Genomic DNA, 25,778 nt, shown 5'->3' on the forward strand with positions numbered 1-25,778 from the left:
GTTATTTGACACACAGAGTTGTATGTGAGTGAGAGGTTAGACAAAAAGGTTGTAAACTTGGCTAAAGTTAAGTGTTTACTTTAGTTAAGATTTTAAGGTTTTTATGAATTAAAATTGTAAATAAATTAAATTTAAAGTTAATTTTTCTATTCTATAGAATTTGTTTTATTATTAAATTACAAATAGTTTTATTTAACTGTTAATTAAAATAAAACTTATGAAATAAAATTTATTAGCAATATTATCTTTTAGTTTAGCTTAGCATATATTCAATTAAAACCATTTATTTTCGATATTTTTTGTAAAAAATCTTTTTTATATTTATTTTTTATAATATTTTAATAAATGCTGTTCAACAGTTTTTATTATCATATGTATACATAATTTTATATTCTTAAAAATTAACAATGTTGTGGTTGTTTGTTTTTCGTAAAGCCCATCGATTTTTTAACAATATTCAATATTTTATAACAATTTATATATTTATGTTTATCTGAATGCCAACTAATTAAATTTAAAATAAACTCTTGACGAAAAAAAAAATTAAAATATGAAATAAAAAAATGTGCGTTTCGTTGAAGCTAAGATCACTTTTAAATTCAAACAAAATAAAATAAAAAGAAAATCTTATTGGGTGGGGGAGAATTCAGTAGGAGCCAAAATGCGGCAGTGCATTTCTCTAATTAATGGCACGGTATAAGCAACACATTCATCCCAGCCGGGCGAACGCCAAGAAGCTTCACGGGTCTCCTTACGTTCAGCCAAAGATTTGTAGCCTTTTTTTATAGAGAATAAGAACCATTAAAACAAAATCCAAGTATATTTTAAAACCCAACAAAAACTTACACCAAATATGATGAACATTATAAAGGCGACCAATTTGCGAAAAGAAACCAGCAAAGGCTTCATTATTATGTTTACGGAAATTTATAGCTCTAGCCCAATTATTACCCCATTCAATCATGGTGCCCGGTTTCAAGCGATAAGAACTTAAAAAACGCCAAAAAAATAAGTTTTAATAAAAAATGTCTTTGCCCCCAACTTACCGCATTTCATAGATATTTTTTCCAGTGCGCATTTCCATTTGTGGCCAATAGCTAAAGGCCAATAAATATTGTAAATGACGTGATCTTAAAAATTTGGAACGTTCTTTCATCAGTGACATGTATTCCTGTTTAAAACACATTCATATTTAAAAAAAATCATAAAATATTTAGAAGTCTCTTAAAACCTACATTATCATGCCATAAATCCTCTTTGGCTATATCGATTTTCTCAAAACCACCCGTATATTTCCATAAATGCAAACATTGATCCATATCACCCACATGGACGGTCCAGGAAGCCATCAAATCGCAAGATAAGTTGGCTTTTTTATCTTTGATTAATTGTACAGTAGTTTTACTTAAAAAAAAAATCGTAAAACAGATTTTATAAAAAATTAGCAAAATTATTTGAAATGTTTCTTAAAACTTACTAATTATTTAAATATTCCGCCATAGAATCAGGTCTAACATTGTGTGTATGCAAAGCGTAAATGATTTCCTTGTCACTTAACATACGACTGTGTGGCTCTTTGGTGGGTTCGATTTTACGCACCAATAGTTTGGAAAACCAAGAATCTGATTCATTGCAAGTAGCAGTAGTAGAGATGGAACTGGAAATTAGGAAAATTAGAACAAAAATTTATAACTTCAAAAAAAAAGTTATCGATAATTTTACTTCTTCAAATAAAAGTTTTTTTTTTCAAAGAAACAATATCGAGCACCTTATCGATAATTTAACTAAACGTTTATTTCTTCTTCTAAAGAAAATTTATCGAATACCTAACTTTTGTAAAGAAAAGATATCGATAACTTTTTTAAAGAAAAGTTAACGATAACGTAGCTTTTTTTAAAGAAAACTTAACGTTTCTATAGAAAAGTTATCGATAACTAAACTTTTCTCAAGAATAGCTAGAGATAACAAAACTTTTATAAAGAAAGTTATCGATTACATACATTTTCTAAAGAAAGTTATCGATTACATACATTTTCTAAAGAAAAGTTATAGATTACATACATTTTCTAAAGAAAAGTTATAGATTACAAAACTTTTCTTAAGAAAAGTTATCGATTGCAAAGCTTTTCTAAAGAAATGATATCGATTACACAAAATTTCTAAAGAAAAGTTAACGATAACATGAGAAAAGTTATCGATACCACGACTTTTTTATATAAAATTTATCGATAAATGACTTTATATCGATATCCTTTCATTAAGTTGTCGATTACATAAATTTTCTATAGAAGTTATCGATAACTTTACCTTTCTATAAAAAATGTATCGATAACTTGACTTTTCTATAGAATAATTATCGATAACTTGACTTTGATATCGATTACACAAAATTTCTAAAGAAAAGTTAACCATAACATGAGAAAAGTTATCGATACCACGACTTTTTTATATAAAATATATCGATAAAATGACTATATTGATATCCTTTCATTAAGTTGTCGATTACATAAATTTTCTATAGAAGTTATCGATAACTTTACCCTACAATAAAAATTGTATCGATAACTTGACTTTTCTATAGAATAATTATCGATAACTTGACTTTGATATCGATTACACAAAATTTCTAAAGAAAAGTTAACGATAACATGAGAAAAGTTATCGATACCACGACTTTTTTATATAAAATATATCGATAAAATGACTTTATATCGATATCCTTTCATTAAGTTGTCGATTACATAAATTTTCTATAGAAGTTATCGACAACTTTACCCTACAATAAAAATTGTATCGATAACTTGACTTTTCTATAGAATAATTATCGATAATTTGACTTTAATATCGATTACACTTCGATACCACGACTTTCTTATATAAAATATATCGATAAAATTACTTTATATCGATATCCTTTCATTAAGTTATCAATTACATAACTTTTCTAAAGAAAAGTTATCGATTACATAAATTTTCTATAGAAGTTATCGATAACTTTACCTTTCAATAAAAATTGTATCGATAGCTTGACTTTTCTATAAAAAAGATATCGATAACTTGACTTTTCTATAAAAAAATGTCAGAGAAAAGTTATCGATAACTTGTCTTTTCTATAGAAAATTCTTTAAACAACTCATTTTTACTTTAATAAATTTATTAAATCACTTGTTTCTATACATTAACCCTCTTAAATCTTTAGCAACATTGTTTCTAAACATTTTTCTTTTTGTAAATACACGTTCAAACATGTTTTCATAAACCAAAACGCTTGGCAACATTGTTTATAAACATTATGTTTACTTTCTTTTGCTCAATCACACTCCCTCTCTTCCTTCCTCTTTGTTTATTATTTTTTCTCATTTAACTTACCGCAATGCAGTGGCGTTGCATACGTTAGCAACACTTTTTAGTTTTAACATTTTTCCTTTTTAATAAAATTTTTGTAGCAGAATTTTAGGCTGTAAAAGAAAATTTTAGAAATTTAATACATTTTTGGTTTTAGTTTTTAATAAGAAAAACATATTTACAGAAAATTTTAACAAATTACAAAAAATAATAAATAAAAACAATGACCTTTAGGTCATAAATCAAGGTGACCTGTATTATCATACGCTCTACTTTGTTGAGTAAATGTAGGGAAAACGTTGAAAAAAATGACAAACAAATAAGTGTAAATAAACATTGAATGAAAATTAATTAGCACTTTGTTTTGCATAATGCAAAAAGTAAATAATTTTTGTTCCACAAATAAACAACAACTACAACAAAACTGCCAAATATAAAAATATCTATATTAATGTTTATTTATATTAAAAATATGCAAAAAATATCTACAAAAAAATTGTTTTTGTACAGATGTTTTTGTTGTTTGTTGAGTTAATGCGTTGTTTTTGTTTTTTCACTAATTTTTTTTTTTTTTTGTTCTTTAAGTTATTTTTGGTTCACTTAATTTTTTTACAATTAACTTTTTTAAAAAAAACATACAAAGCTTATCTTTTGCTATAGTTGATGCTCTATGTCTTAATCTAGTTTTGTCTTGATTAATTGGACAAAAACAATTTTCCTATTCTTTCTACACACTCAACTAGTATGAGGTTAATTTGCAAAAAAATGTACAATATTTTTTCTTACCTTAATTAACAAAAAATTTTCGTTTTCAAATTAATTAAATTGTGTTAAATTTAACAAAATTATGTTATCGAATTGGTTTTTTTTTATATTATAAAAATTTTGTTAAAAAAAATAATTAACAAAACGAAAAAAAATTCCTTCAACACTTTCGCAAAAATTAGACTTTTTGCTACCGCTGCTGCTGCTACTTTGACTGATTGCTGCCTATTTTATGTATTTGCTTTTCTTCGTTGTTTCTTCTTTTGCGTTTCGCTTATATTTGTTTTTATTTTATTTGCATATAGTAGAAAAAAGCACTGCAAGCGGTTGACATTTGCGGCATTCGGAAGAAAGGAAAAAATTGCTGATAACAAGTGTCAAATATGTAATAAGAGTTGGCAACGCTAGCAAGGTTAACTATTTGCAACTCTGTGTTGTGTTAGTTGTTAAACTGTTAAATTTAAAATGTTTTTAATTACAGTAATGTGACCAACTAAGTATTTTTAATAAAATATTACAAAACACACTTCCCGACATAATCGAATAATAGGTGTCTATGGAAACTGATTAAAATATATTGAATAGAGTGCACTTTTAGGGATAATTGAAATAATCTTCTGTTTTGAATCTTCCTTTGACTTCTTAATACATTAAAATCATTGGAAAAAGTAGCCAAGACTAACTTTAATTTATAAAAGGTTTTGCGATAAGTATGAGTTCAAAGTATATAGTTTTCCTCAACATCAGATCGTTTTAACTCGGCCTGTGACAATTGTCTCTAACGTTTGAAGCTCGAACTTGATGCTACAAAGATTAACCAAAATCCTATCTCCCGGTCATGCGAATTACATAAATCATTTGATTTCCCATTGAGATCTTTAAACAACAGATTTCTCACAATCTTTTCATTAAAACTTTATTTATCGGCTGTTGCTAAAGTTTCTCTCACTCTGTCTTTTAGTTATAGCAGTTGTAGCTGAACGATCTCAAGTACAAAGGGTCTTAGCGCAATCTAATGACTTCCAGATTAATCGCAAGAGGCTTTTGACTAAAACATTTCATACTTGGCAGTTGAGATGGAAGAGGGAGAAACTCATGATTGGCCAACAATCATAGATATCGGAGTAATGGTTGCTTGATTCGAAGTGTTCTACAAAATACTTCCGTATTTCAACATCCTCGATAGTATAGTGGTTAGTATCCCCGCCTGTCACGCGGGAGACCGGGGTTCAATTCCCCGTCGGGGAGTAAAAGCGAGTATTGATTTTTGCATCAAATTATTGTATAGATTAAATGCACAGTTAACTGCAATATTCTGGTGATTTTGAAGCAACATCGATGCAAACAATGTTATTGCAACATCCTCGATAGTATAGTGGTTAGTATCCCCGCCTGTCACGCGGGAGACCGGGGTTCAATTCCCCGTCGGGGAGTAAGAAAGAGTATTGCTTTTGCATTAAATTATTGTATAGGTTAAATGCACTTTTAGCTGCAATATTCTGTAGATTTTGAAGCTGAATCGATGCAAACAATGTTATTGCAACATCCTCGATAGTATAGTGGTTAGTATCCCCGCCTGTCACGCGGGAGACCGGGGTTCAATTCCCCGTCGGGGAGATGATGTGAACATATAATTTCTGCAGGTTTGGTGTAGGTAGGTGTTTGCACATTTTCTGCAAGTTATGCTCAAGCATCAATCATTTTTCTAGTAACTTGCTATATTGGGACTTTCAAAATCCTAAAAATATCAAGGTCAGAGCGCTGTAAAGCTCATTATGCCTTCATTTTCATTCACATTTTAAAGTTTTTGAAAAGGAATTTCGGAATCCATTACAATCCTTTTATATTCCCTGAAAGAAAACATAGCAACTTCATAACATCATTTTGTTTGTTCGGTCTTTTAGCAGCGCCTTGCCCTTATTCCAAGCCATTTTTTTAAAGAAAACGTCTAGAGAATATAAGCAGGCAGCCGTTTTTTAACCATTTGCAGCATAAACATACATTAGTGGTGAGTCATATAGTACATATAGTGGGATTAAGTTGCTCAATTATTTACATTTATTTCAGTTAAATAATATAGATAATAATAAAAGTTTTTAAGTGTTATAATAATTAATATATAAAAAATTACTCCTATATTCAAAAAATAATAGTTGTAATGATAATAATAAAGGGAAAAAAGGAAGAAACATAACTTACATCTTAACAGGGATAATAAAATTTTGTAAAGCTCTGCTTTTTCTCTCAAACAGAGAGCTAAATTTTTACTCCTGCCATACATAGTCTAAAATTTGATCCCTGTAAGTAATGAGAGTAATAGAGAGCTTAACAAATAACTTGTTTATATACAGTTTGTTTTAAATATTGGGCTATGGCGTTTTTTAAGGAGTATAAGCAAACAAAAATTTAACTTGTTTAACAGTTTTTTTAAGGGCATTTAAAGGTACTTAACGTTAAGTAAAACAACTTAAAAAAATATCCTAATTTTCATTTAGGATGTTGACTTACTAACTAAGAGTCTTATTATTGTTTTTACTTTTAAAAGAAAGTTTATAACTTTCTTTCTGTTTTCATGTTCTTCAATTAAATTTTACTTTATGGCTTGCTGGACAGGCCTTTTTAATATGTTTATAACCATTATAGGCCATTAACTTTTGACCTTCTTCTTCTACTTCGGCATCACATTTAGTTAATTTTAACTGACAATCAATATTAAACAATAGCTTAAATTTATCTATAGTTAAGGGAGTTTTAATGCCTCCTATAGCTACTTTAGTATAGATTTTAGTTAAATCTAATTGCTCAGGCAATTGACCATAATAGGAGAAGGGTTCAAGGTCTAAATTTTGTGGATAATTGTGTTCAGTTGCATGTTTTGGTGAGTGTGTGGGGGTGTTAGAGAATTTGCGTTTTTTGTTATTAAACTCCTTTTCAATTAGTAAGGAATCGCTGGTGTTAGAGGTTAAGTTGGTAGAGAATAAAGTGTCACGGTCTACCGCCACCGTGCGTCTACGTTTTGAGATTTTAGCCAGTTGCAAGGGAGCATTAAATTCATTGGCTATTTGTTGTGGTTGTGTCATTAAATTTTCATGATCTACCGTGGTTCTTCTTTTTCTAATGGCGGCTGGGGTTTTATTTTCTATGACAGAAATTTTAGGTTTCAATAAAGTGTTAGAACTCGTGCTGGCTGCTGAATCCTCTACACTCAAAACCACCGTGCGTCTTCTTTTGGTCACACTTTTGGGTCTTGATTGTATGGCTTCTAAAATTTCATCTTGTGGAGTGGCGCTTGCTGAATAATCCACATGTTTCTGTTGAGCTTCTATAGATTTGCGCGCCACCAAACGTGCTATCGATAGCCTTGGTATAGGCGGCTGTTGTGATATTTTATATATCTCCTCATACAACTCATCTATTATCACCGTTTTTCCATATTTAGTATTTAAAAGATTACGTTTGTTGAGCACCAGGCCACTGGGGAATACTACTAATATTTGTAGCAAAAATTTGCGTATTTCTCGGAACGGGTAAATGGTTCTAAACTTTTGTATCTCCTGCTTATGTTCCGCATAACAATGCTGCATATAAACATTGAAGGAACTTTGCTGCTGGGCGCAAAAATTACAAGTCTTAAAGCGACCATAATGATCGATCATGTGTCTCATCAGATCCATTTCGGAGGTACTGGTGAAACAGCAGCTGCTACAACGATAGATCAGAGAATTGCTAAGCTCCCTAAAGGAGAAACTCTCCTCGCCCGCATGCATATTACAGGCATGTTGCACAATAGCCACGCGATTGGGAAAGATATCAGCGCATAAAGTGCACTGATAGGACACTTCCGGTTTGCCTAAAGCTAAAATATCCATAATCTGTTCATTATTATCAATACGTATGTCTTGGGGCCAATGCTGTACACGCAAATGATGCTTGTACAAGTTTTCGACATTAGCACAGTGGAAGGAACAGTAACCACACAGTAATCTTTGACTGTTGTCATCATTTTCCGCCATCGTTACATCGGCTGCAAAGTAACGTGACTTTTTGTGGACACTTAATAAATGCTGGTGCAGTTCACTGTTACTACCAATGAAATTACGACATTCTGGACAACACAGCCTCCTAAGCAAACGAAACCAGAATGGTTTGGCCAACTCCTGCTGTTTATTGTGCACTTCATTATAATGCTGATTCTTTAAATCCTCAAATATTTGTGTTTTAAAAGCACAATGATAACAGCCAAACTCATAGCCCGATATATAATTTGCATTATTCGCTTCGTCATCTTGTGTTTCCACATCCACCTGTTGATCCTCATCATCCTCCTCGCCCTCATTATCCTCTAACTGTAACTTTTTACGATACTCCTCCGACTCTTCTTCATCTTCCATTAAAATGCCACGTATATGTCTAACACGTGTGGGATCGTTTCTTTGCCACAAGGGTCTTGTATCGGCCACATCTTCATTGTTATTAACGGATCTATGATACATATAACGGGCTTCTCTTGTCTTACCCGCATGTTTCTCATCGATGTGCGAAAGAATTTGTGAGAGCTGATGAGATCCAAAGGTACAGTGGGCACATTTATATTGATTTTTAACACCGTGCTGTTGCTGGCAATGGGTTTGCATTTGTCCCACAGTGGTGGAGCGGTGGCCGCAAACATCACACACCCATTTACCTTTCGTTTTGGCTGTATTTACATAGGTTACTATAGGTTTTGGGGCTGCATTATCACTGTTGGTTGAACGTGTTACTGGACTAGAAGTTCCAGCGGTTGATTGATTGTTTTCCAAAGTTTCTTTATATTTTTTGCCTAAAAGAAGAGGAAAAAAATTGGTTATTATTAGTTTGGACTTTAGCCTTATCTAAAGTCTGGACTGAAAGCTTGTTTGTACTATAGTCCAGTTCAATTGTAGTTCAGTTCTAGTTCAGTCTAGTCTATAGTCTAGTCTATAGTCTAGTGTATAGTCTAGTCTATAGTTTAGTCTATACTCTAGTCTATGGTCTAATCTATAGTCTAGTCTATAGTCTAGTCTATAGTCTAGTCTATAGTCTAGTCTATAGTCTAGTCTATAGTCTAGTCTATAGTCTAGTCTATAGTCTAGTCTATAGTCTAGTCTATAGTCTAGTCTATAGTCTAGTCTATAGTCTAGTCTATAGTCTAGTCTATAGTCTAGTCTATAGTCTAGTCTATAGTCTAGTCTATAGTCTAGTCTATAGTCTAGTCTATAGTCTAGTCTATAGTCTAGTCTATAGTCTAGTCTATAGTCTAGTCTATAGTCTAGTCTATAGTCTAGTCTATAGTCTAGTCTATAGTCTAGTCTATAGTCTAGTCTATAGTCTAGTCTATAGTCTAGTCTATAGTCTAGTCTATAGTCTAGTCTATAGTCTAGTCTATAGTCTAGTCTATAGTCTAGTCTATAGTCTAGTCTATAGTCTAGTCTATAGTCTAGTCTATAGTCTAGTCTATAGTCTAGTCTACAGTCTAGTCTATAGTCTAGTCTATAGTCTAGTCTATAGTCTAGTCTATAGTCTAGTCTATAGTCTAGTCTATAGTCTAGTCTATAGTCTAGTCTACAGTCTAGTCGATAGTCTAGTCTATACTCTAGTCTATACTCTAGTCTATAGTCTAGTCTATAGTCTAGTCTATAGTCTAGTCTATAGTCTAGTCTATAGTCTAGTCTATAGTCTAGTCTATAGTCTAGTCTACAGTCTAGTCTATAGTCTAGTCTATAGTCTAGTCTATAGTCTAGTCTATAGTCTAGTCTATAGTCTAGTCTACAGTCTAGTCTATAGTCTAGTCTATACTCTAGTCTATACTCTAGTCTATACTCTAGTCTATAGTCTAGTCTATAGTATAGTTTATAGTCTAGTCTATAGTCTAGTCTAGTCTAGTCTAGTCTATAGTCTAGTCTATAGTCTAGTCTTTAGTCTAGTCTTTAGTCTAGTCTTTAGTCTAGTCTATAGTCTAGTCTATAGTCTAGTCTATAGTCTAGTCTATAGTCTAGTCTATAGTCTAGTCTATAGTCTAGTCTATAGTCTAGTCTATAGTCTAGTCTATAGTCTAGTCTATAGTCTAGTCTATAGTCTAGTCTATAGTCTAGTCTATAGTCTAGTCTATAGTCTAGTCTATAGTCTAGTCTATAGTCTAGTCTATAGTCTAGTCTATAGTCTAGTCTATAGTCTAGTCTATAGTCTAGTCTATAGTCTAGTCTATAGTCTAGTCTATAGTCTAGTCTATAGTCTAGTCTATAGTCTAGTCTATAGTCCTAGTCTATAGTCTAGTCTATAGTCTAGTCTATAGTCTAGTCTATAGTCTAGTCTATAGTCTAGTCTATAGTCTAGTCTATAGTCTAGTCTATAGTCTAGTCTATAGTCTAGTCTATAGTCTAGTCTATAGTCTAGTCTATAGTCTAGTCTATAGTCTAGTCTATAGTCTAGTCTATAGTCTAGTCTATAGTCTAGTCTATAGTCTAGTCTATAGTCTAGTCTATAGTCTAGTCTATAGTCTAGTCTATAGTCTAGTCTATAGTCTAGTCTATAGTCTAGTCTATAGTCTAGTCTAGTCTATAGTCTAGTCTATAGTCTAGTCTATAGTCTAGTCTATAGTCTAGTCTATAGTCTAGTCTATAGTCTAGTCTATAGTCTAGTCTAGTCTATAGTCTAGTCTAGTCTATAGTCTAGTCTAGTCTAGTCTAGTCTATAGTCTAGTCTATAGTCTAGTCTAGTCTATAGTCTAGTCTAGTCTATAGTCTAGTCTAGTCTATAGTCTAGTCTAGTCTATAGTCTAGTCTAGTCTATAGTCTAGTCTAGTCTATAGTCTAGTCTAGTCTATAGTCTAGTCTAGTCTATAGTCTAGTCTAGTCTATAGTCTAGTCTAGTCTATAGTCTAGTCTAGTCTATAGTCTAGTCTAGTCTATAGTCTAGTCTAGTCTATAGTCTAGTCTAGTCTATAGTCTAGTCTAGTCTATAGTCTAGTCTAGTCTATAGTCTAGTCTAGTCTATAGTCTAGTCTAGTCTATAGTCTAGTCTAGTCTATAGTCTAGTCTAGTCTATAGTCTAGTCTAGTCTAGTCTAGTCTAGTCTATAGTCTAGTCTAGTCTAGTCTAGTCTAGTCTAGTCTATAGTCTAGTCTATAGTCTAGTCTATAGTCTAGTCTATAGTCTAGTCTACAGTCTAGTCTATAGTCTAGTCTATAGTCTAGTCTATAGTATAGTCTATGGTCTAGTCTATAGTCTAAGCTATAGTCAGTTCTATAGTAATCTCACTCACCTGCAAAAGCCACCATCGTAGTATGACCCTCTGGGTCGTCTTCTTCGGAACGTTCATGCATAACAATATTCACCTTGGAACTGGCATGCTTCTCGTTAATATGTCTCTCGACCACATAACGCAAATAATGAATATAATTACATTCTTCACAACGAAATAGAGTGGCGCCATGAAAACGTAAATGATTTAAAATGCGATCAATAGTAATGCCTCTCTTACAGATTTCCTCCAGACAAAAAGTGCAACGGTAGGTTACATTATTCGAATGCAAAGCGTTTAAATGGGCACGGAATAAATCCACCGAAATGGTATGATAATTACAGCCAGGACAGCCACAAGTGTAACATTTACTTTCTGATAAAAAGCTGTAGGGAATTTTAAAGGCTGGCTTCGATGCTGTGGATGTGGCCGATGATGCTGCTGTTGTGGAAGAGGAAGGTATTAGAGATGATGAAGCTAAATTGGTCATTTTATCGAAAAATCTTTCGCTGCTGTTTAAACAAGGCACAGGATTTACAGGATCCACACTGTAGGCTTTAGTGGCATCAGTTTTATTACTTAAGTCAGGATTTTGTTTATGCATTTGCAAGTGTCTGAGCATATTGGTGCGTACTTTGGTTTTGTATTTGCACTCGCCACAGTTGACTTCACGTTGGAATATGGCGGATAAGGGCAATAGATCTATTTCGCTAGATTTGAAATGAGTTTTAGAGCCCGACTTCTTGCGCTGCCATTCTAATATCAATTTTTCACCAAATTTTCTTAATTCCTCATCGGTTAGATCTTGAGTATAGGCCACATAATAGCCGGAATCTAATACAGTGCCCAAAGCATCATTGGAAATTTTCGGTTTAATCAGTTCTTTGGTATACATATTCAAAGTATGCCAATGTTTTTCCGAGAAATGTTTCAGCAACTGACCCGGATTGGTGGAAGTTTGTTCACATAAATAGCAAAAGTAACGATTACGAGCATGATTTTTGATATGAGCTTTAATGCCAGCAGGACGATGATATTGAGCTGTACAATGTGGACATTTGTAGGTGTAATTATTGGGATTACCACCCATGCTAGAGATGTGATACATGATATGCGTGAGAAAATTACTCTCGGTTAGCTGGGTCTGACAGTTTTTAACAACACAACGATAAAGTTTATCATCTAGGGAGAGGGAGAGAAAAAGGAATTTTTAAAGTTTAAGAAAATAAAAATATTTAAAAGAATTCTTTAGCTTACCTGCCAAACCGGTGGGTCCTACAGTTTCCTCTATGGTTTCTTTTAATTTACGTAGATAAACTTCTTCGGGCTCTGGGAAATGTTTGGAAATTTGATTTTGTATAAATTTGGCATTTCTCATGTCGGTAATCACAACATTGCCGCCACTGTTTAAAATATCCTGTATTTTTTCCTTTAAGGAAAGGGCGGTGTCTTTTTCTTTATTGGCCGCCGATTTGGGGGAAGCAGTATTAAGGGAAACTGACGTTGATGAAGCTGTTGTTGCTGTATTAGCTTGCGAGGACTTAGTGGTATTAACTGCTGCTGTTGTTGTTGCAGCATTTGCGGCCGTTGTTGCTGCCAGTTTGTTTAAAGTTTTATTTATAATATGAAACTGATCGGCATGTTTCATATAATCTTCCACATCCGTGGCACAATAGAAACAGAAACCACAAGCCAAATAGTCATGTTTATTGGAGAAATTTCTACGTTCATGAAAACGCAAATGATCACTCATGGCCACCGGGACACGGCTGACAAATTTACAACCACTACCCATACATTTATATTGACGTGAAGTTATGGTAAAGTTGGAACTAGGTGAGGACATGCTTTCGTTAGTTGGTGCATTATTATTGTTGTTGGTAGTAGAGGCAGCTATGGAAATATTAAAACCAAGGGCCGCAGAGGATTGATCATTGTACTGAGCCGAAACAGTTTGGGTTATTACAAAATCTCCGGTTTTGTTTTGGGCCAAAGGCAACGTTTCGGCCACTATTACCGGTGAGTCATCTAAATTGCGCGGTACTTCTCTTTCGGTACAAGGTTTGCCGGCATTTGCCAAGATATTGGAAACTTCTAGAGATTCGGCTGCGGCTTCTACCAAATCTACACGCTCCTTTTCTATTTGCTGCGTCCATAAACTACCCACTTTGGGCGCCAGAGTGCGTACATTAGATATTTTGGGCAATTGTAGTTGTTCCGTGGTTGTGTTGGGATTCAAACTTATTACATTGGAAATTTGTAAAGGTGTTTGTTGGTTGGGGGCCGAGGAGGTTACCGAGGTGATGAGAAAATCTTTGCTGACATTATTAAAAGCCACAGCAGGACCAGCATCTAATAGTAAAGGCTCTGTTAAGGGCATTTGTGGTTGAGGAGGCATGTCCTTGGTGGGCGGTTTAGGTTTGGCCACCAATAATGCCCCCAACATGGTTAAGGGAGCTGCAGAAGTTAATGCACTCACACCCTCATTACCTTTAGCCTCTATATCGGGTGTAGAACGTGAAAGACAGTCGCCTGTTAGACGCCGTAGTTTAATTTTAGGTCTTTCCTCACTACCCTGACTAGAGGTGGTAGAATGCTGGGTAGAATCGTTATTAAGATCCAATATAGGTTTGTGAGCATGTTTTTCCATCATATGACGTATCTCTTGGTTAATGGAATATTCTTTATTGCCGTCTTCCTGAGGAAAACATTGCTGCTGACACATTAAACAATAACCATTCCATTTAATATGTTGATGTTCGCACATAAAATGCGTTTCCAAACCCACCGAATCACTCGAGTATAAAAATGAACAATTTTCCAATAAACAATAGAATTTAAAAGGATTCTCGCCCGTCAACTGCAAAGAATAGCCCACATGTGAGATATTATTTATGGAGATTTTGCTGTGGCACTTGGTCTGCTGTTTATCATTTGCCTGTTGCTCGGAAACAAAATCTAAAGCATCTTCTATGCTGGTATGTTGATCGGCAGCATTTATATTCACAGCACTTAGATTGGAGTCCAATATTGAGGAAATATCATTAAGATCCTGTAAAGGTTCTAGAGGCGCCAAGCCCGGCACTAAATCTATAGGATCATTACAGGGTGAATCGGGCAATAGATCATCCATGATATTGATAACAGGTTTAAAGCCTATATGAGCAGTTGTATTAGTTAGTGGCGTATTAGTTGCTGAACTCAAGGTGGGGGAAGTGTTGGTGTTTGTTTGATTTTTAGTTGTTATTGTAGTGGTTGGTGGGGGTGTGTTTAAAGTAGTGCCGTTATTGTTGGGAGTAATTTTCTCTTTTAGGGTTTTCTTTTTGGGTAAAAATCCCATGGGTGTTAAGTGTTTTTTGGTGTTTTTGTTATTACCCCTTAATAAACCAAATTTCTGGAAAAGACCCTTATTCTTGGACTTGGGCATATTACCTGTATTCGTGGCACTAACCGTTGGAGCAGTTTCTGTAATTTCTATATCTTCCCAATCCTCATCATCACTGATAACAGTAATATCATTAGAAATTACAGGTTTAGGAACATCCTTTTCCTTTTCTAATAATGCTGGCATAGCAGTTACGTTTTCTTGTTCCAAGTCCTTTACCGTTTCATTAACAAGTTTCTCAAAGGCATTTTCTTTGGAATTAGTTTGTTCTACTTGCGTAGGTTGTTGTAAATCTTTAAAACGTTGACTTAATCTCTCCGCCATGGTTATGGGTTTGTTGGCCTGTCGTACCCCATCTTCATTAGCCTGTTCTTCTATGTTGATTATGGATTGTGCCAATATTTGTATGGTGGGCGAATTGCTGTTCTCTTCTCGACTGGGCATGAATGCATTTGAGGCATTTTGCTTGAGTTTTTTTGCCTCAGAAGCTTCCAAACCCAAAGATTTGCGTTTGTTGCTATCACCTCTTTTGTAAATTAAATCTATGGAACTTGCTATAAGATCTGACATGGTGGTTTGGGGCGCAGGAAGTTTTTTAATTTCTTTGGAGATTTCCTGTTCCCAATCCTTTGGTTTTAAGTTAATTTGTGGCTCTTTATTGCTGGCCACAGAGTTTTGTGTTTCCTCTTCCATTTCTAGGCAAATTTTTGGCGTTTCTGTAGGATCTGCTTCAGCTGCTTGCGCTGCCAAAGCCAATAGTTCATTTTGTAGATTAGTTTGCGATTCTTTTGTGGTCTCTGTAGCAGTTACTTCATCAGCTGCTTGTGCCGCCAAAGCTAAGAGTTCATCTTGTAGATCTTGTGCCGTGGCTGTCTCATTTACTACCTCAAAATCTTTGCTACTTAAGGGTTCACTATCGCTCGAGTCAAAATCTATAACCTTATTTGTTTTTGTTGGAGTTTTCTTGAGCTTTTCTTGTTCTTTTGTTGGTGTTTTAATTGGAGTTTCAGGTTTTAAGATTTCTTTCTCGTTTGGTTTATTGATCCTCATGCTATCGCTGTTTGTTTCTTTCTCTATCTCTGTTAGCTCTTCGTTTTCTGTTGGTTCTTTTGAAACACTTTCTTTTGAACTTTCTTCTTTATTTGTTTCTTTTTGGTTGTCTTTAGTTTTATCTGTTGCTGGTTCTTTTTCAGTTTGTTTAGTTTTGCTTATTTCCTGCTTCTTGCTGGAATCTTTAGTAGTAGCAGGTTGTAGTTGTGTTTGTAAAACTTTCTCCTTCTTGTTACTTTCTTCTTTAGCTGTTTCGGTTGGAATTTCCTTTTCTGTCTCTTTGTTTTTCCTCTCTTCAAGCTTTTTTGTGTTGTTGCTCGTAGCATTTACAACTTGTACTGATTCCTTCTCTTTACCAGTTTCTTGGTGTAATTTTTGCTGCTCTTCATGGGAATCCTTAGCTGCTTCGGTTTGCTTAGGGTTTTCCAAATCTTTGGATTTTTCTAAGTCCAAAATACGTTTAACTTTTAGCCTTTCTTCCGACTCCTTTGTAGTTTCTTTAGGTTTGTTCACAGCTTCTTGTTCCTCATCATTTTTAGCTTCTTTGGGTTCTTTTTCACTCTCCTTTGTTACTTCTGTTTCAGGCGATTGCTTCTTCGAAGTTGTAGCCTCATTTTCTGAAGCTTTAGCTTCTTTTGCCGCCACTTCTTCATCATCTTCTATATCAATAATCTGTTCATCTTTCTCTATTGCCTTCCAGGCCTCATTCTCTCTTTCGATAGCCTTATCCTCTGTAACACATTCCACATTTTCCACATCGAACAAAGTAATGGTATAGCCCAACAGCTCCACCTTTTTCTTATCCAAATGATGCTGTTCTATATAGTGTCTTTCCAAGTTTGCCCTCTTCAATTGTATAAAATTACAAAGATGACAAACATGAGCATTAATTTCAGTGGGTTTATTAAGCTTAACCATCGAAGTTACAATGCTGCCACCCTCGCAGGTCTTAACATGACGTGCCACTGTCATTCTACGATTGCTGCAGTAATGACACTTGCAACATTCATAGCGAAATTCTACAGTATGATTTTGAAAATGTTCCAGCCAAAGAGGCAGGGGCGTATTGAAGTAATTTAGACAGAAGGGACATCTATAGAACCAGGAAGGTTGTCTTTGTGTCTTCTTAACACCAAATATTGGTTGATTGCATTTTCCTTTTTTAAATTGCTGCAGTAAGACGGGTGCCAAGCGTGATATATAATTTTCACCATGATGCATTTTGTAGTGTAAAGAAACTTTATTGGCGGGGATTTTCTTCTCACAAATCATGCACCAATTGGTGAATTTTGATTGATTATGCCAGTGTAGATTGGTGTTTTTAATGGCGGCTTTATTTTCTGGTTTTGTTTTAATTGCACCCTTTTCTTCCTCCTCCTCCTCCTCCTCGTCCATTTCGGTTTCAGTATCTCTATCTTCTGTTTCTGATTCTTCTTTAGTTTTAGCTTTTTTATTTCTTATATTGGACTTGGTAACAGATTTTCTTTTATTAGTTTTGTTGGTTTTCTTGGCAGCTTCCTCTACCTCTTCCTCGGGTATTTTAATGGGTGTATGTGGTTTTAATATGGGCATTTTTCTTTGCGGTGTACTGTCTGTATTAAAACTGGTATCGGTGTTATCTAGCGACTCCTCCGTAGTACGTGAAAAAACAGATAGGGCTTCATCATCATCATCATTGTTGTCTTCATTAGTTTTACAACCTCTAAGAGATCTTCGGAGGGGTCGATTGCTTGCCGGCGGCTTAAGTTTTTCTTCTTTTCTTTTGCCTACCATTTCCTGTTGATTTGTTTCATTGTCTTTGTTTTCTTTGGCAGACTTTTTGTTGCTTTCCGTTTCCACCTCCTTGCCCATAATGGTGCACATACGCCGTCCTGTCGCTGTCAGTACACCTTCACATATAAACATATCTCTGATGTCATCATTTAATCTGTCTAATTCACTGCGTTTCTTTTGATTTTTTTTCGCCCCTCTTGCTTTTTTTCCTTCCTCTCCCCCTGCTGCTGTTGCTTTAGGTTTTAAAGGTTTTAAATCTTCAGGATCATCCTCTTCCTCCTCTTCTTCTTCCTCTTCCTCGTTTGTTTGTTCATTTTTATTGTTTGCTTGTGTTTTTTCTTTTTTAATCTCTTTTTCCTTATTCGTTTCTTGTTTATTTTCCTCCGCTTCTGTAGTTTGTCTATGACTGGACTCTATTAAAGATTTTATAAGTTCCAGTCTTTCTTCACTTAATATCTGACTTAACAAACCTAAAATATGTTCTCTATCGGCATTAGGTTTGAGAATTTGATCGACTATTTCATTGAGTACATGAACATTAGCTTCAGGGGTGGGCGTAGGGTTATTGGACTTGTTGGCCGTGCTGGTAGGTTCATTGTCATCTGTTTCCTTTTTAAAGGAGGTCTCCTTAATGGCATTAGAACAGCTGGCTTGTTCTTCGCTGGAGTTTTCGGTAGAGGTCGAGGAAACGGCACAATTTTGGTGCTCTTCTTCGTTTGCCTTCGTTATAGGCTTAAAGGCAGCTTCATTATTGATGTCACTTGCTGCTGTTGTTGTAGTTGTTTCCGTGTTTTTCCCCGGCTGTACCTTTTTATTTGCCTGTGCTCTTTTTTTGCCCGCTTTTGTTTTGTTTTCTATTTCCTTAGTGGCTTTAGTGTTTTCCGCTTCCTTGGCTGCCTCCTCTGTTTTTTGTTTAGTCTCTTTTGTGTTTTTGGTTTTATTGGCTTTAGTTTCTTTCTTGTTTTTAACTTGTACGGATTCCTTTTCAGCATCATCATCATCATCCTCACTATCATCCGTATTGTTATGCTCTTCTTGTGGTTTTGGCTTTTTTGGTTTGGCATTTGATCTTGTATTTTTAGCTGCTGGAATCGTTGTTTCACTCACTTTACTGGTGGCGGCATCTTTCAAGGTCACATGCTTAAACACTGATATGGCACAAGCTGTCTCATTGAAATTAATGGTGGCCCGTGTTCTTCTCTTTCCTGTGATAATATTTTGCGTGGATACGGTGCAATTATCATCGGTTTTCTTAAACATTTCCTCTAGATTTCGATTGCGTCTAGCATTTACTCTTTCCTCTTCGGCTTGTTTGCGCTTGCGTTTCTCTTCCTCCTGCACATCTTCGAATAGTAAAGCATTGGCTTTTCTTAGCTTCTCTTTGTCCACTAGGGGAGCACTATCGAATACCACCATAGTATTGCGTCTTCTAAGGACTCTTTGCGGTTTGGGTGTTAGTTCTTGTGTTAATTTATTGAATTTATCGAGAGCACTTAGATTCTGTTGAGGCTTAAGTATGACCTCATTTTCTGAAGAGGTTATGACAATCTGTGAAAGCATTTCAAAGTTTTCTTTAGCTGGTTCTGTTGGCTTTTCTTTTTCAGGTTGTTTTTCCTTTTCCATTTCCTTCTCAGTTTGTTTTTCTGTTTCTTTTGCCTTATCTTTTGTGTTTGCTGCTGGTTTTGGTCTACATCTGGGATCACGTGTACACTTTTTATTATTTTCATTATTGGTGGTTTCCTTTGTTATTTCTTTTACCAATTCTGTGGATTTTGGGGTGTCCGAGGTCTTATCCTCCTTTTCAATTTCTTGGTCCTCTTTGGAAACTTCTTTAGTTTTTTGCTTTTCCATTAGTTTTTCCTTATCGCCAGCTTCTACTTGTTTATCTTGATCCTCTTTGGAAACTTCTTTAGTTTGCTGCTTTTCGCCAGCTTCTACTTGTTGGTTGGGTTTAGTTTCCTTCGTCTTTTTATTATTAACTTCTTTAACTTTGCTTTCCAACTGCTTGCCAGCAGTAGTTTCAACTTGTTGTTTATTTATTTCTTTAGTTTTGGTTTCCATTGGCTTTGCAGGAGTAGTTACCAAAGGCTTTTTATTATTTGCAGTTTGTTTGCTTTGTTCTTGTTGTTTATCTTTGGTTTCCTCCTGTTTATCTTTTTCATTATTTTCCTCTTTATCTAACTCCTTTGCCTTTTCCAAACTAACATTAGCTGCGACTTCCGTTTTTGCACTCTCCTCTTTAGTTTTCTCTTCTGTTTTCTTTTTGGGTATTTTAAAACTTAAATTTCCTTTGGAGAATGTGGTATTGAAATTTTGTGTCCGATACATTTTATCTAAAGCCGATTCTGCCGGTACAACAGCTTTCTTTGTGAGAACCGAAGCTTTTGCGCCTTCATTGTTATTTGGTTTTTTATCTTTTTTCGTTTCCTCCAACTTTTTATGGCCCGTTTCCTTGGGTATTTCTTTGGTTAACTCTTGTTTGTCATTAGCATTTAACTCTTTCTCTTTTTCGGCTTCTTTCAATTCTAAAGCTTTCTTTTTAGCTTCAGCTTCTTCTGTTGCTCTCTTTAGGGCCGCCTCTTGCGCTAGAGCTCTTTCTTTAGCCTCTCGGAATTCTTTATAGGTTCTAGGTTGTGTGGTTTTCTGTTTTTTTCGCCTCAAAATATTTAATTCTTTCGGATTTGTCATTTAGCAAAGAACTAAAACGATTGTGGACGTTTGCATTATGTGCAGGAAATGTGTGGTTAAGGGGTCCCGGCGGTATGAGGGGTGGTGGCTGGTTATAAGTTCCCACAAGAGGTGGTGGCTGTTTGTAGGTCCCCAAGGGGGGTATATTATGTACCGGGCTTACTATAGACGTGGGTGAGTTATGTTTATGATACGTAGGCATTATAACTGGCGGTACCGGGGATTTATCAATTGCTATTGGCTCTTTCGGCTTTTCTATAACTTTATTGGTTTCTGCTATAACTTTAGGTTTTTCTTTAGGTTCTTCCGGTTCAGAATCCCAATCTTCTTCGGTATCCGATTTGGGAGGATTGGGTACAGTATGTGTTGTGCAGGGCTTTAGTTTGTTCTTAGGTTTTTTGTCTTTTTTATTATTACCAGTCGAATCTGTATTAAGGGAAGTTTGTTTGTCTTCCAAAGAATCTTGTCTGCTTCGATTTTGACCCCTAATGGGTAATTTATCTTTTGTAGTCTCTGGCACAAAACGTGTTTGACTTTTAGCTCTATGATTGCGTCCTTCATCCCCTTGAAATCTGGGCTGGCTTTTAGCCCGTTCAAAAGATCTCGCCTCCATTTGATAACGCGTTTGACTTAAACTATTTCTTCTATTGGGTGGCGGTTTGGAGTTAAACGATCTTTCCTCTCTTTCATAAGGGTTTTCCACAGGAGTTTGTTCTCTTTTAGCCAGTCTAGGATCTACTTTAGTTAAAGGTTTAGGTTTTAACTCCTCATCTGAATCCCAATTTTCTTCAGAACTATATTGTGTTTGATTAAGACTGGCACTTCTGTTGGGTGTAAAATTATGATTATTATTTGCTGTTACTCTTGATATTCTAGGATCTTTACGTCCAGCATGACTTAAATTAGTTGTTGCTGGATAATTCATTATGGGAGTAGACGTGTGTAGGGGTGGAGTGTTGTTTAAAAGATTCTGTTTCTTTAGACGGGGATCATTAAGATTAATGGCCGGCAAAACATTAACATTTGGACTGGCCATGGGAGAAGGAGAATTTAAAGTACTGCTGCTGCTGTTTAATTTATATTTAAGTCTTGGATCATTTATTTTCGATTGGGTACTGCATTCACTGCCCTCCGTAGAGGATATAGATATTAATCTCTCCTGCCTAGGATGAGGATTGTATTTTAAAGCCAATCTTTCGGGCGGCAAAGGAGACATATTACGTTCATCTCTATCTCCCGTTACGGGGGAGTTGAGACGTGCTGTTTGTTGCAGTTTTTTGCGCACAAATTCGAAGGAATTATTAGGTGATACATCCTCTACTTTCGTGGGCCTTCTAGTGCCTATTTCGGAAATATCTTTAGCTATTTTATCGGCTCCGGATTCAATTAAAAGATTATTGATATCATTAACGGAGAGAGGAGGACTTTTTAAAACATCCGGTATAGGAGTGTAACGTCCTGGTGGTTTACTGCCACTAGGGCTCTCCAATTTTACTTCGTCTGTAACTTTGGCCCCCAGACGTGAGAAAACAGGGGCTGCTGATGCTGAAAAACCCGAACGTTTGTTATGTGATTCATTGTATTGTTCCCAACATTCTTCCGGACTATAGGCCTCATTGTTGTCATCGTCTGTAGGTAATACCTGTGGCAATGTTCTTAAATTATTGTGACATATTGAAGCTCTGGGTAGAAAAGGTTTGGAAGAGGGAAAATGTTGTTGTTTAACATGAGCCGGTAAAGGTTCTGTTATCACCACTTTAACTGTTTGTAATTTGGAAGCATTGCTCGGTGTGGGAGTTCTGTTATCCTTAGGGAAGGGACTATTTTGACGCGAATTACTTAAATGCTTAGTCTGATGATGTGTATGATGTTGAGAATGACTTGAACGATTATCATAATGTGTTCTATTATGGTGATGATGATGATGTGGTGGTGGTCCCGCCGACTGTTTATTTGATGTACTATTTTGTTGTTTATTATCCGAGGAAAAGACTTTTTGTCTTAAATTTTGAAACTCTTCACTAGTGGAATGTTTTAATTCTTCAGTTTTATGCGATATAGTTTTCACTGGATCCTTTAGCAATATAGGAGAACAACGTCTTTCGGTGGGTATTTCTACCGGTTGTTCTATAACATCTGCTATTATTTCCGGAGGCGGACTGGCGGGTCCAGAAATATCTTCTTCTGTTGTTAAAACTTTGGTATTTTTATTATTACTATTACTACTGCTAGCCGTAGTGGAAGGCTGAGGAGTTTTGTTCTTCAATTTAACATTATTTAATACATTATCTTCATTCTGCAATAAAGTGGATTGCTTTAACATTTTTGAAAAAAAAAAAACGAAAAAAATTAACCAATTTAAAAAAAAATTATAAATTTTAAAGGAAATAAAAGAAAATTAAAGAAAAATTCTTTAAAATAAAAAAATCACACTTACCTTTTCAATTTTGTTATGTAACTTAATTAAAACGCCTTCACATTTTATTAAAGTCTCGATTCTGATCCTTTAAAATTAAAGTAAAAAAGAAACAAACATCAAATTTTAAGAAAATTTCTACCTAATCTGTTAAATGTTTCCTAAACGTGAATCCCTTTTCCTACTTACTTTTTTGCTTTATTCGTTAGCAAATCATGTAACATTTCCATTTTTTGTAATTGCGCTTGGCGCGGTTTATCCGGCTGTTGTTCATTGTTAACTTTAAGTCTATCAATGACACGCTGTATGAATGGTACATATTTTTGCATTTCTTGATATTTAGCTTCATATTGTGCATCAGTCATTTTTACGTGTGTTTGGATTACGAATTTTTTTTCTTTCTTGAACTTAAAACGTTTACTTCTCAGTTTTCTTCTCGATAAATGTAATACTTGAGATTAGTAAAACATATTTGAAATAAAATTATAAAAACTGTAAGGAAAAGAAAATAAAAATAAGGATTATTTGAAAGATTTGATATAGTACTCTACAGTCTGGTATATAGACTGCTCCATAGCCTCTGTAATGAAGCGGTCTATATACTCTTGATTATAATCTGCATAATAAGTCTAAAAGTCAAGTCTATTGAGTATAATCATGATATAAAGAAAAGTTTTTCTACTATGAGTAGAATGTAGACCACTCTATATATAGACAGGAGTAGTCGTTAGTCTGGACTATAGTTTAATCTATTTTGGACTATAGTCTAGTCTACAGTCTGGGCTATATTCTAGTATATAATCTGGACTATATTAAAGTCTATAGTCTGGACTATAGTCTAATCTACAGTGTGGACTATTATATATAGTCAAGTCTATTATATCAAGTATATTCTTTAGTCCAGTCTTTAGGCTAGTATATAGTCCATCCTATAGTTTTGTCTAGACTATTGTCTCATCTGTAGATTGGTCAATAATCTGGTCTGTAGACTGGTCTATAGTTTTCTATATAGTCAGTAAACTGAAATATAGTCTAGTCTATAACTAGTTCTGTATATTTTGCTATATAAAATACATTTTCCCCATAATTTAATTATTATTTGCAATAAAAATTATTATTTTTAATAAAAATTGAAAATAAATTTCAATTGTAACATTTATATTTTGACACACGGTAAATAAAATATAAACAAAAGAAAAAACGGCTCAATATAAGATAAAAAAAATGATTGGCAACACTTAACAAAACTTTGTTTGCAACAAAAACAACAACCCCACTACATAAAGAAACCAAACAAAAAAGAAGAAAAAATACTTTAAGATCAGCCGGCAGAAGACAAAAAACACACACACATGCTTTACTTAAACATACAAAACAACCATAAGGGTACAGAAAAAACGTGAGAATTTTATAATAATCTTCACATTTAAACAAAAATATATTAATAAATAGTTGAAGCACTAAAAAACTATGTACCTTTATTTTTACAAAAACCCTTTTATAAGGTTTAGTTTAAGTAGATAAGGTAAACTATTTTCTTTTTCTCTCTCTTAAAACCACATGGTTAGCTTTTAACAGATTGTTATTTCTTGTTTATTTAAGCACTTTTAAACTTCATTTAATACTTTTTCTTTGCGATATTTATTAAGTTTCATTCATTAAATGCTTTTTATATAAATTATTTTATAAAAACTTTAAATTATTCAATAAATAATAAAAATTACAGCACACATTCTATAAAGAACTTTAACATCAAACGAACGCGAAATTGCAACTAAAGCAAAATTGAAAAAACTACTAGCACGTCACATTTTGAGTGATTTTCTATGTGAACGCAGTGACTGCGCGGGCAGCAGATCTAAGAAGCGTCGACGTAGACAGCAGTTGTTTTGTGTGTTTTCCTAATTCGCTTGAGTGTATTTTTGTTCGGGTTGTCGGGTGGTTGTAGTTCGTGTTTGTTTAACGCGTTCGTTGGTATTTTGGTGTATTTTTCCAAAAGAAATAAAAATCTAAATAATATTTTTGAAGCAAATAAACATAGTATACATTTTTATAATAATAATAAAATCTTTATAAAAAATAAGTGCATTAAAAGAAAATCGAAAATATTAAAAGAAATCAAAAATTTTCCAGCAACAAAGTTGACAATTGATATTATAAACAGAGATGGAAAAGTTTATACAATCAAACTTTAGTGTATAACAAGTACTGGGTAAGAAAACTTTCGTATTTAAAATATTTTTTTTAGGAAAAATAATGTTTTTAACAGTAATTTCAATGGAAAATATTGTGTACAACACACAACAGGGATGGATAAGTTTATATAATCCTTTATTTGTGAATAACAGTATTTTAATGAATACAACTTCATTTTCTTACAGAAAATCTTATAGTTAATTAACAGGGATCGAAATGTTGACATAATTTCACTTCTGTATAACAATTTTTTTGTAAAGAAAATGCAGAAAAATAACACGCTTAACAGTAATTTAAATGTAAAATTTTCTTTAGATTTTATTTTTCAATAGAAAAATATGTGTGATTAAAAAACTTGAATAATTTTTCACTAATATTACACTATTCATTAAAATTAAGATATTTTTACTATAAATCGATTTTTACCAATACCTATATGCAATTTCTTTAAAAGTTCTACTTTTAGCGAAATCGAATTTTACAACAAAAATAAAAAAATAAAATTAAATGTTAACTTTTCACAAAAAATTAAAATTTTAATAAAATTCGACACTTTAAAAACTTTAATAAGTTATGAATATATTAAATTTATTTAAAAAATATTCAATAATTCCAAACCCATTTTTTTCCTTTTAAACACATTTGTTGATATCTTGGCTATTGCCAAAAGTTATTATTCTAAATTTAGCGCAACAAATTTACTTCTTCATTATTGTCGATCAATTAACAATCGATATTTTTAACTAAAATCTTTAAATCGCACAGTTATCAAAACTTTCCCAAAAAAAACAATAAAATGTTTGTCATAAATAACAATCTAATCACTCCAAGCTTTTAAATTCTAAACATAGTCTTCTTAAGATGAGCACTATTTTAAACTTGTTTATCCCATAATGGATTTCG

At 33.9% G+C, this 25,778-nt stretch overlaps 2 protein-coding genes and 3 non-coding genes across 5 annotated transcripts; 3 read left to right on the plus strand and 2 right to left on the minus strand.

Annotated features, from left to right (window-relative positions):
- Positions 1–286: 286 nt before the first annotated feature.
- On the minus strand, positions 287–4,391 carry LOC119602764 (protein NipSnap). Its single transcript, XM_037954459.1, has 7 exons — positions 4,132–4,391; positions 3,370–3,458; positions 1,478–1,657; positions 1,236–1,404; positions 1,047–1,171; positions 847–989; positions 287–776 (listed from the first exon to the last, which is right to left on the minus strand). Exons 2-7 carry the CDS (start codon positions 3,417–3,419, stop codon positions 628–630), a joined length of 816 nt encoding a protein of 271 aa, XP_037810387.1. The 5' UTR covers positions 3,420–3,458; positions 4,132–4,391; the 3' UTR covers positions 287–627.
- An 895-nt stretch (positions 4,392–5,286) lies between these two features.
- Positions 5,287–5,358, plus strand: Trnad-guc. The gene has a single exon. It is a non-coding gene; the product is annotated as a tRNA-Asp (tRNA).
- A 113-nt stretch (positions 5,359–5,471) lies between these two features.
- On the plus strand, positions 5,472–5,543 carry Trnad-guc. Its single transcript has one exon. It is a non-coding gene; the product is annotated as a tRNA-Asp (tRNA).
- Positions 5,544–5,655: 112 nt separating this feature from the next.
- Positions 5,656–5,727, plus strand: Trnad-guc. Its single transcript has one exon. It is a non-coding gene; the product is annotated as a tRNA-Asp (tRNA).
- Positions 5,728–6,149: 422 nt separating this feature from the next.
- LOC119602753 lies at positions 6,150–24,445 on the minus strand. The gene is given in 7 exon segments (XM_037954447.1): positions 6,150–8,929; positions 11,389–12,549; positions 12,625–20,227; positions 20,229–22,577; positions 22,701–22,767; positions 22,869–23,171; positions 24,156–24,445. Coding segments are annotated over 6 exon segments (13,596 nt in total). The 5' UTR covers positions 23,045–23,171; positions 24,156–24,445; the 3' UTR covers positions 6,150–6,689.
- Positions 24,446–25,778: the final 1,333 nt, after the last annotated feature.

This window comes from Lucilia sericata, unplaced genomic scaffold (genome assembly GCF_015586225.1).
Source record: "Lucilia sericata isolate MDLA Ls3-8-SP2 unplaced genomic scaffold, ASM1558622v1 Contig000251F_arrow, whole genome shotgun sequence".
NCBI lineage: Eukaryota > Metazoa > Arthropoda > Insecta > Diptera > Calliphoridae > Lucilia > Lucilia sericata.

Bases quoted from the DNA above. Each gene is read 5' to 3' on its own strand.
- LOC119602764 (XM_037954459.1), bottom strand. From the start codon at position 3,419: ATGTTAAAACTAAAAAGTGTTGCTAACGTATGCAACGCCACTGCATTG. The intron at 1,405-1,477 runs GTAAGTTTTAAG...TTTTTTTTTAAG, and splicing joins GCGGAATATTTAAATAATTA to TAAAACTACTGTACAATTAA. The intron at 1,172-1,235 runs GTAGGTTTTAAG...TGTTTTAAACAG, and splicing joins AGGATTTATGGCATGATAAT to GAATACATGTCACTGATGAA.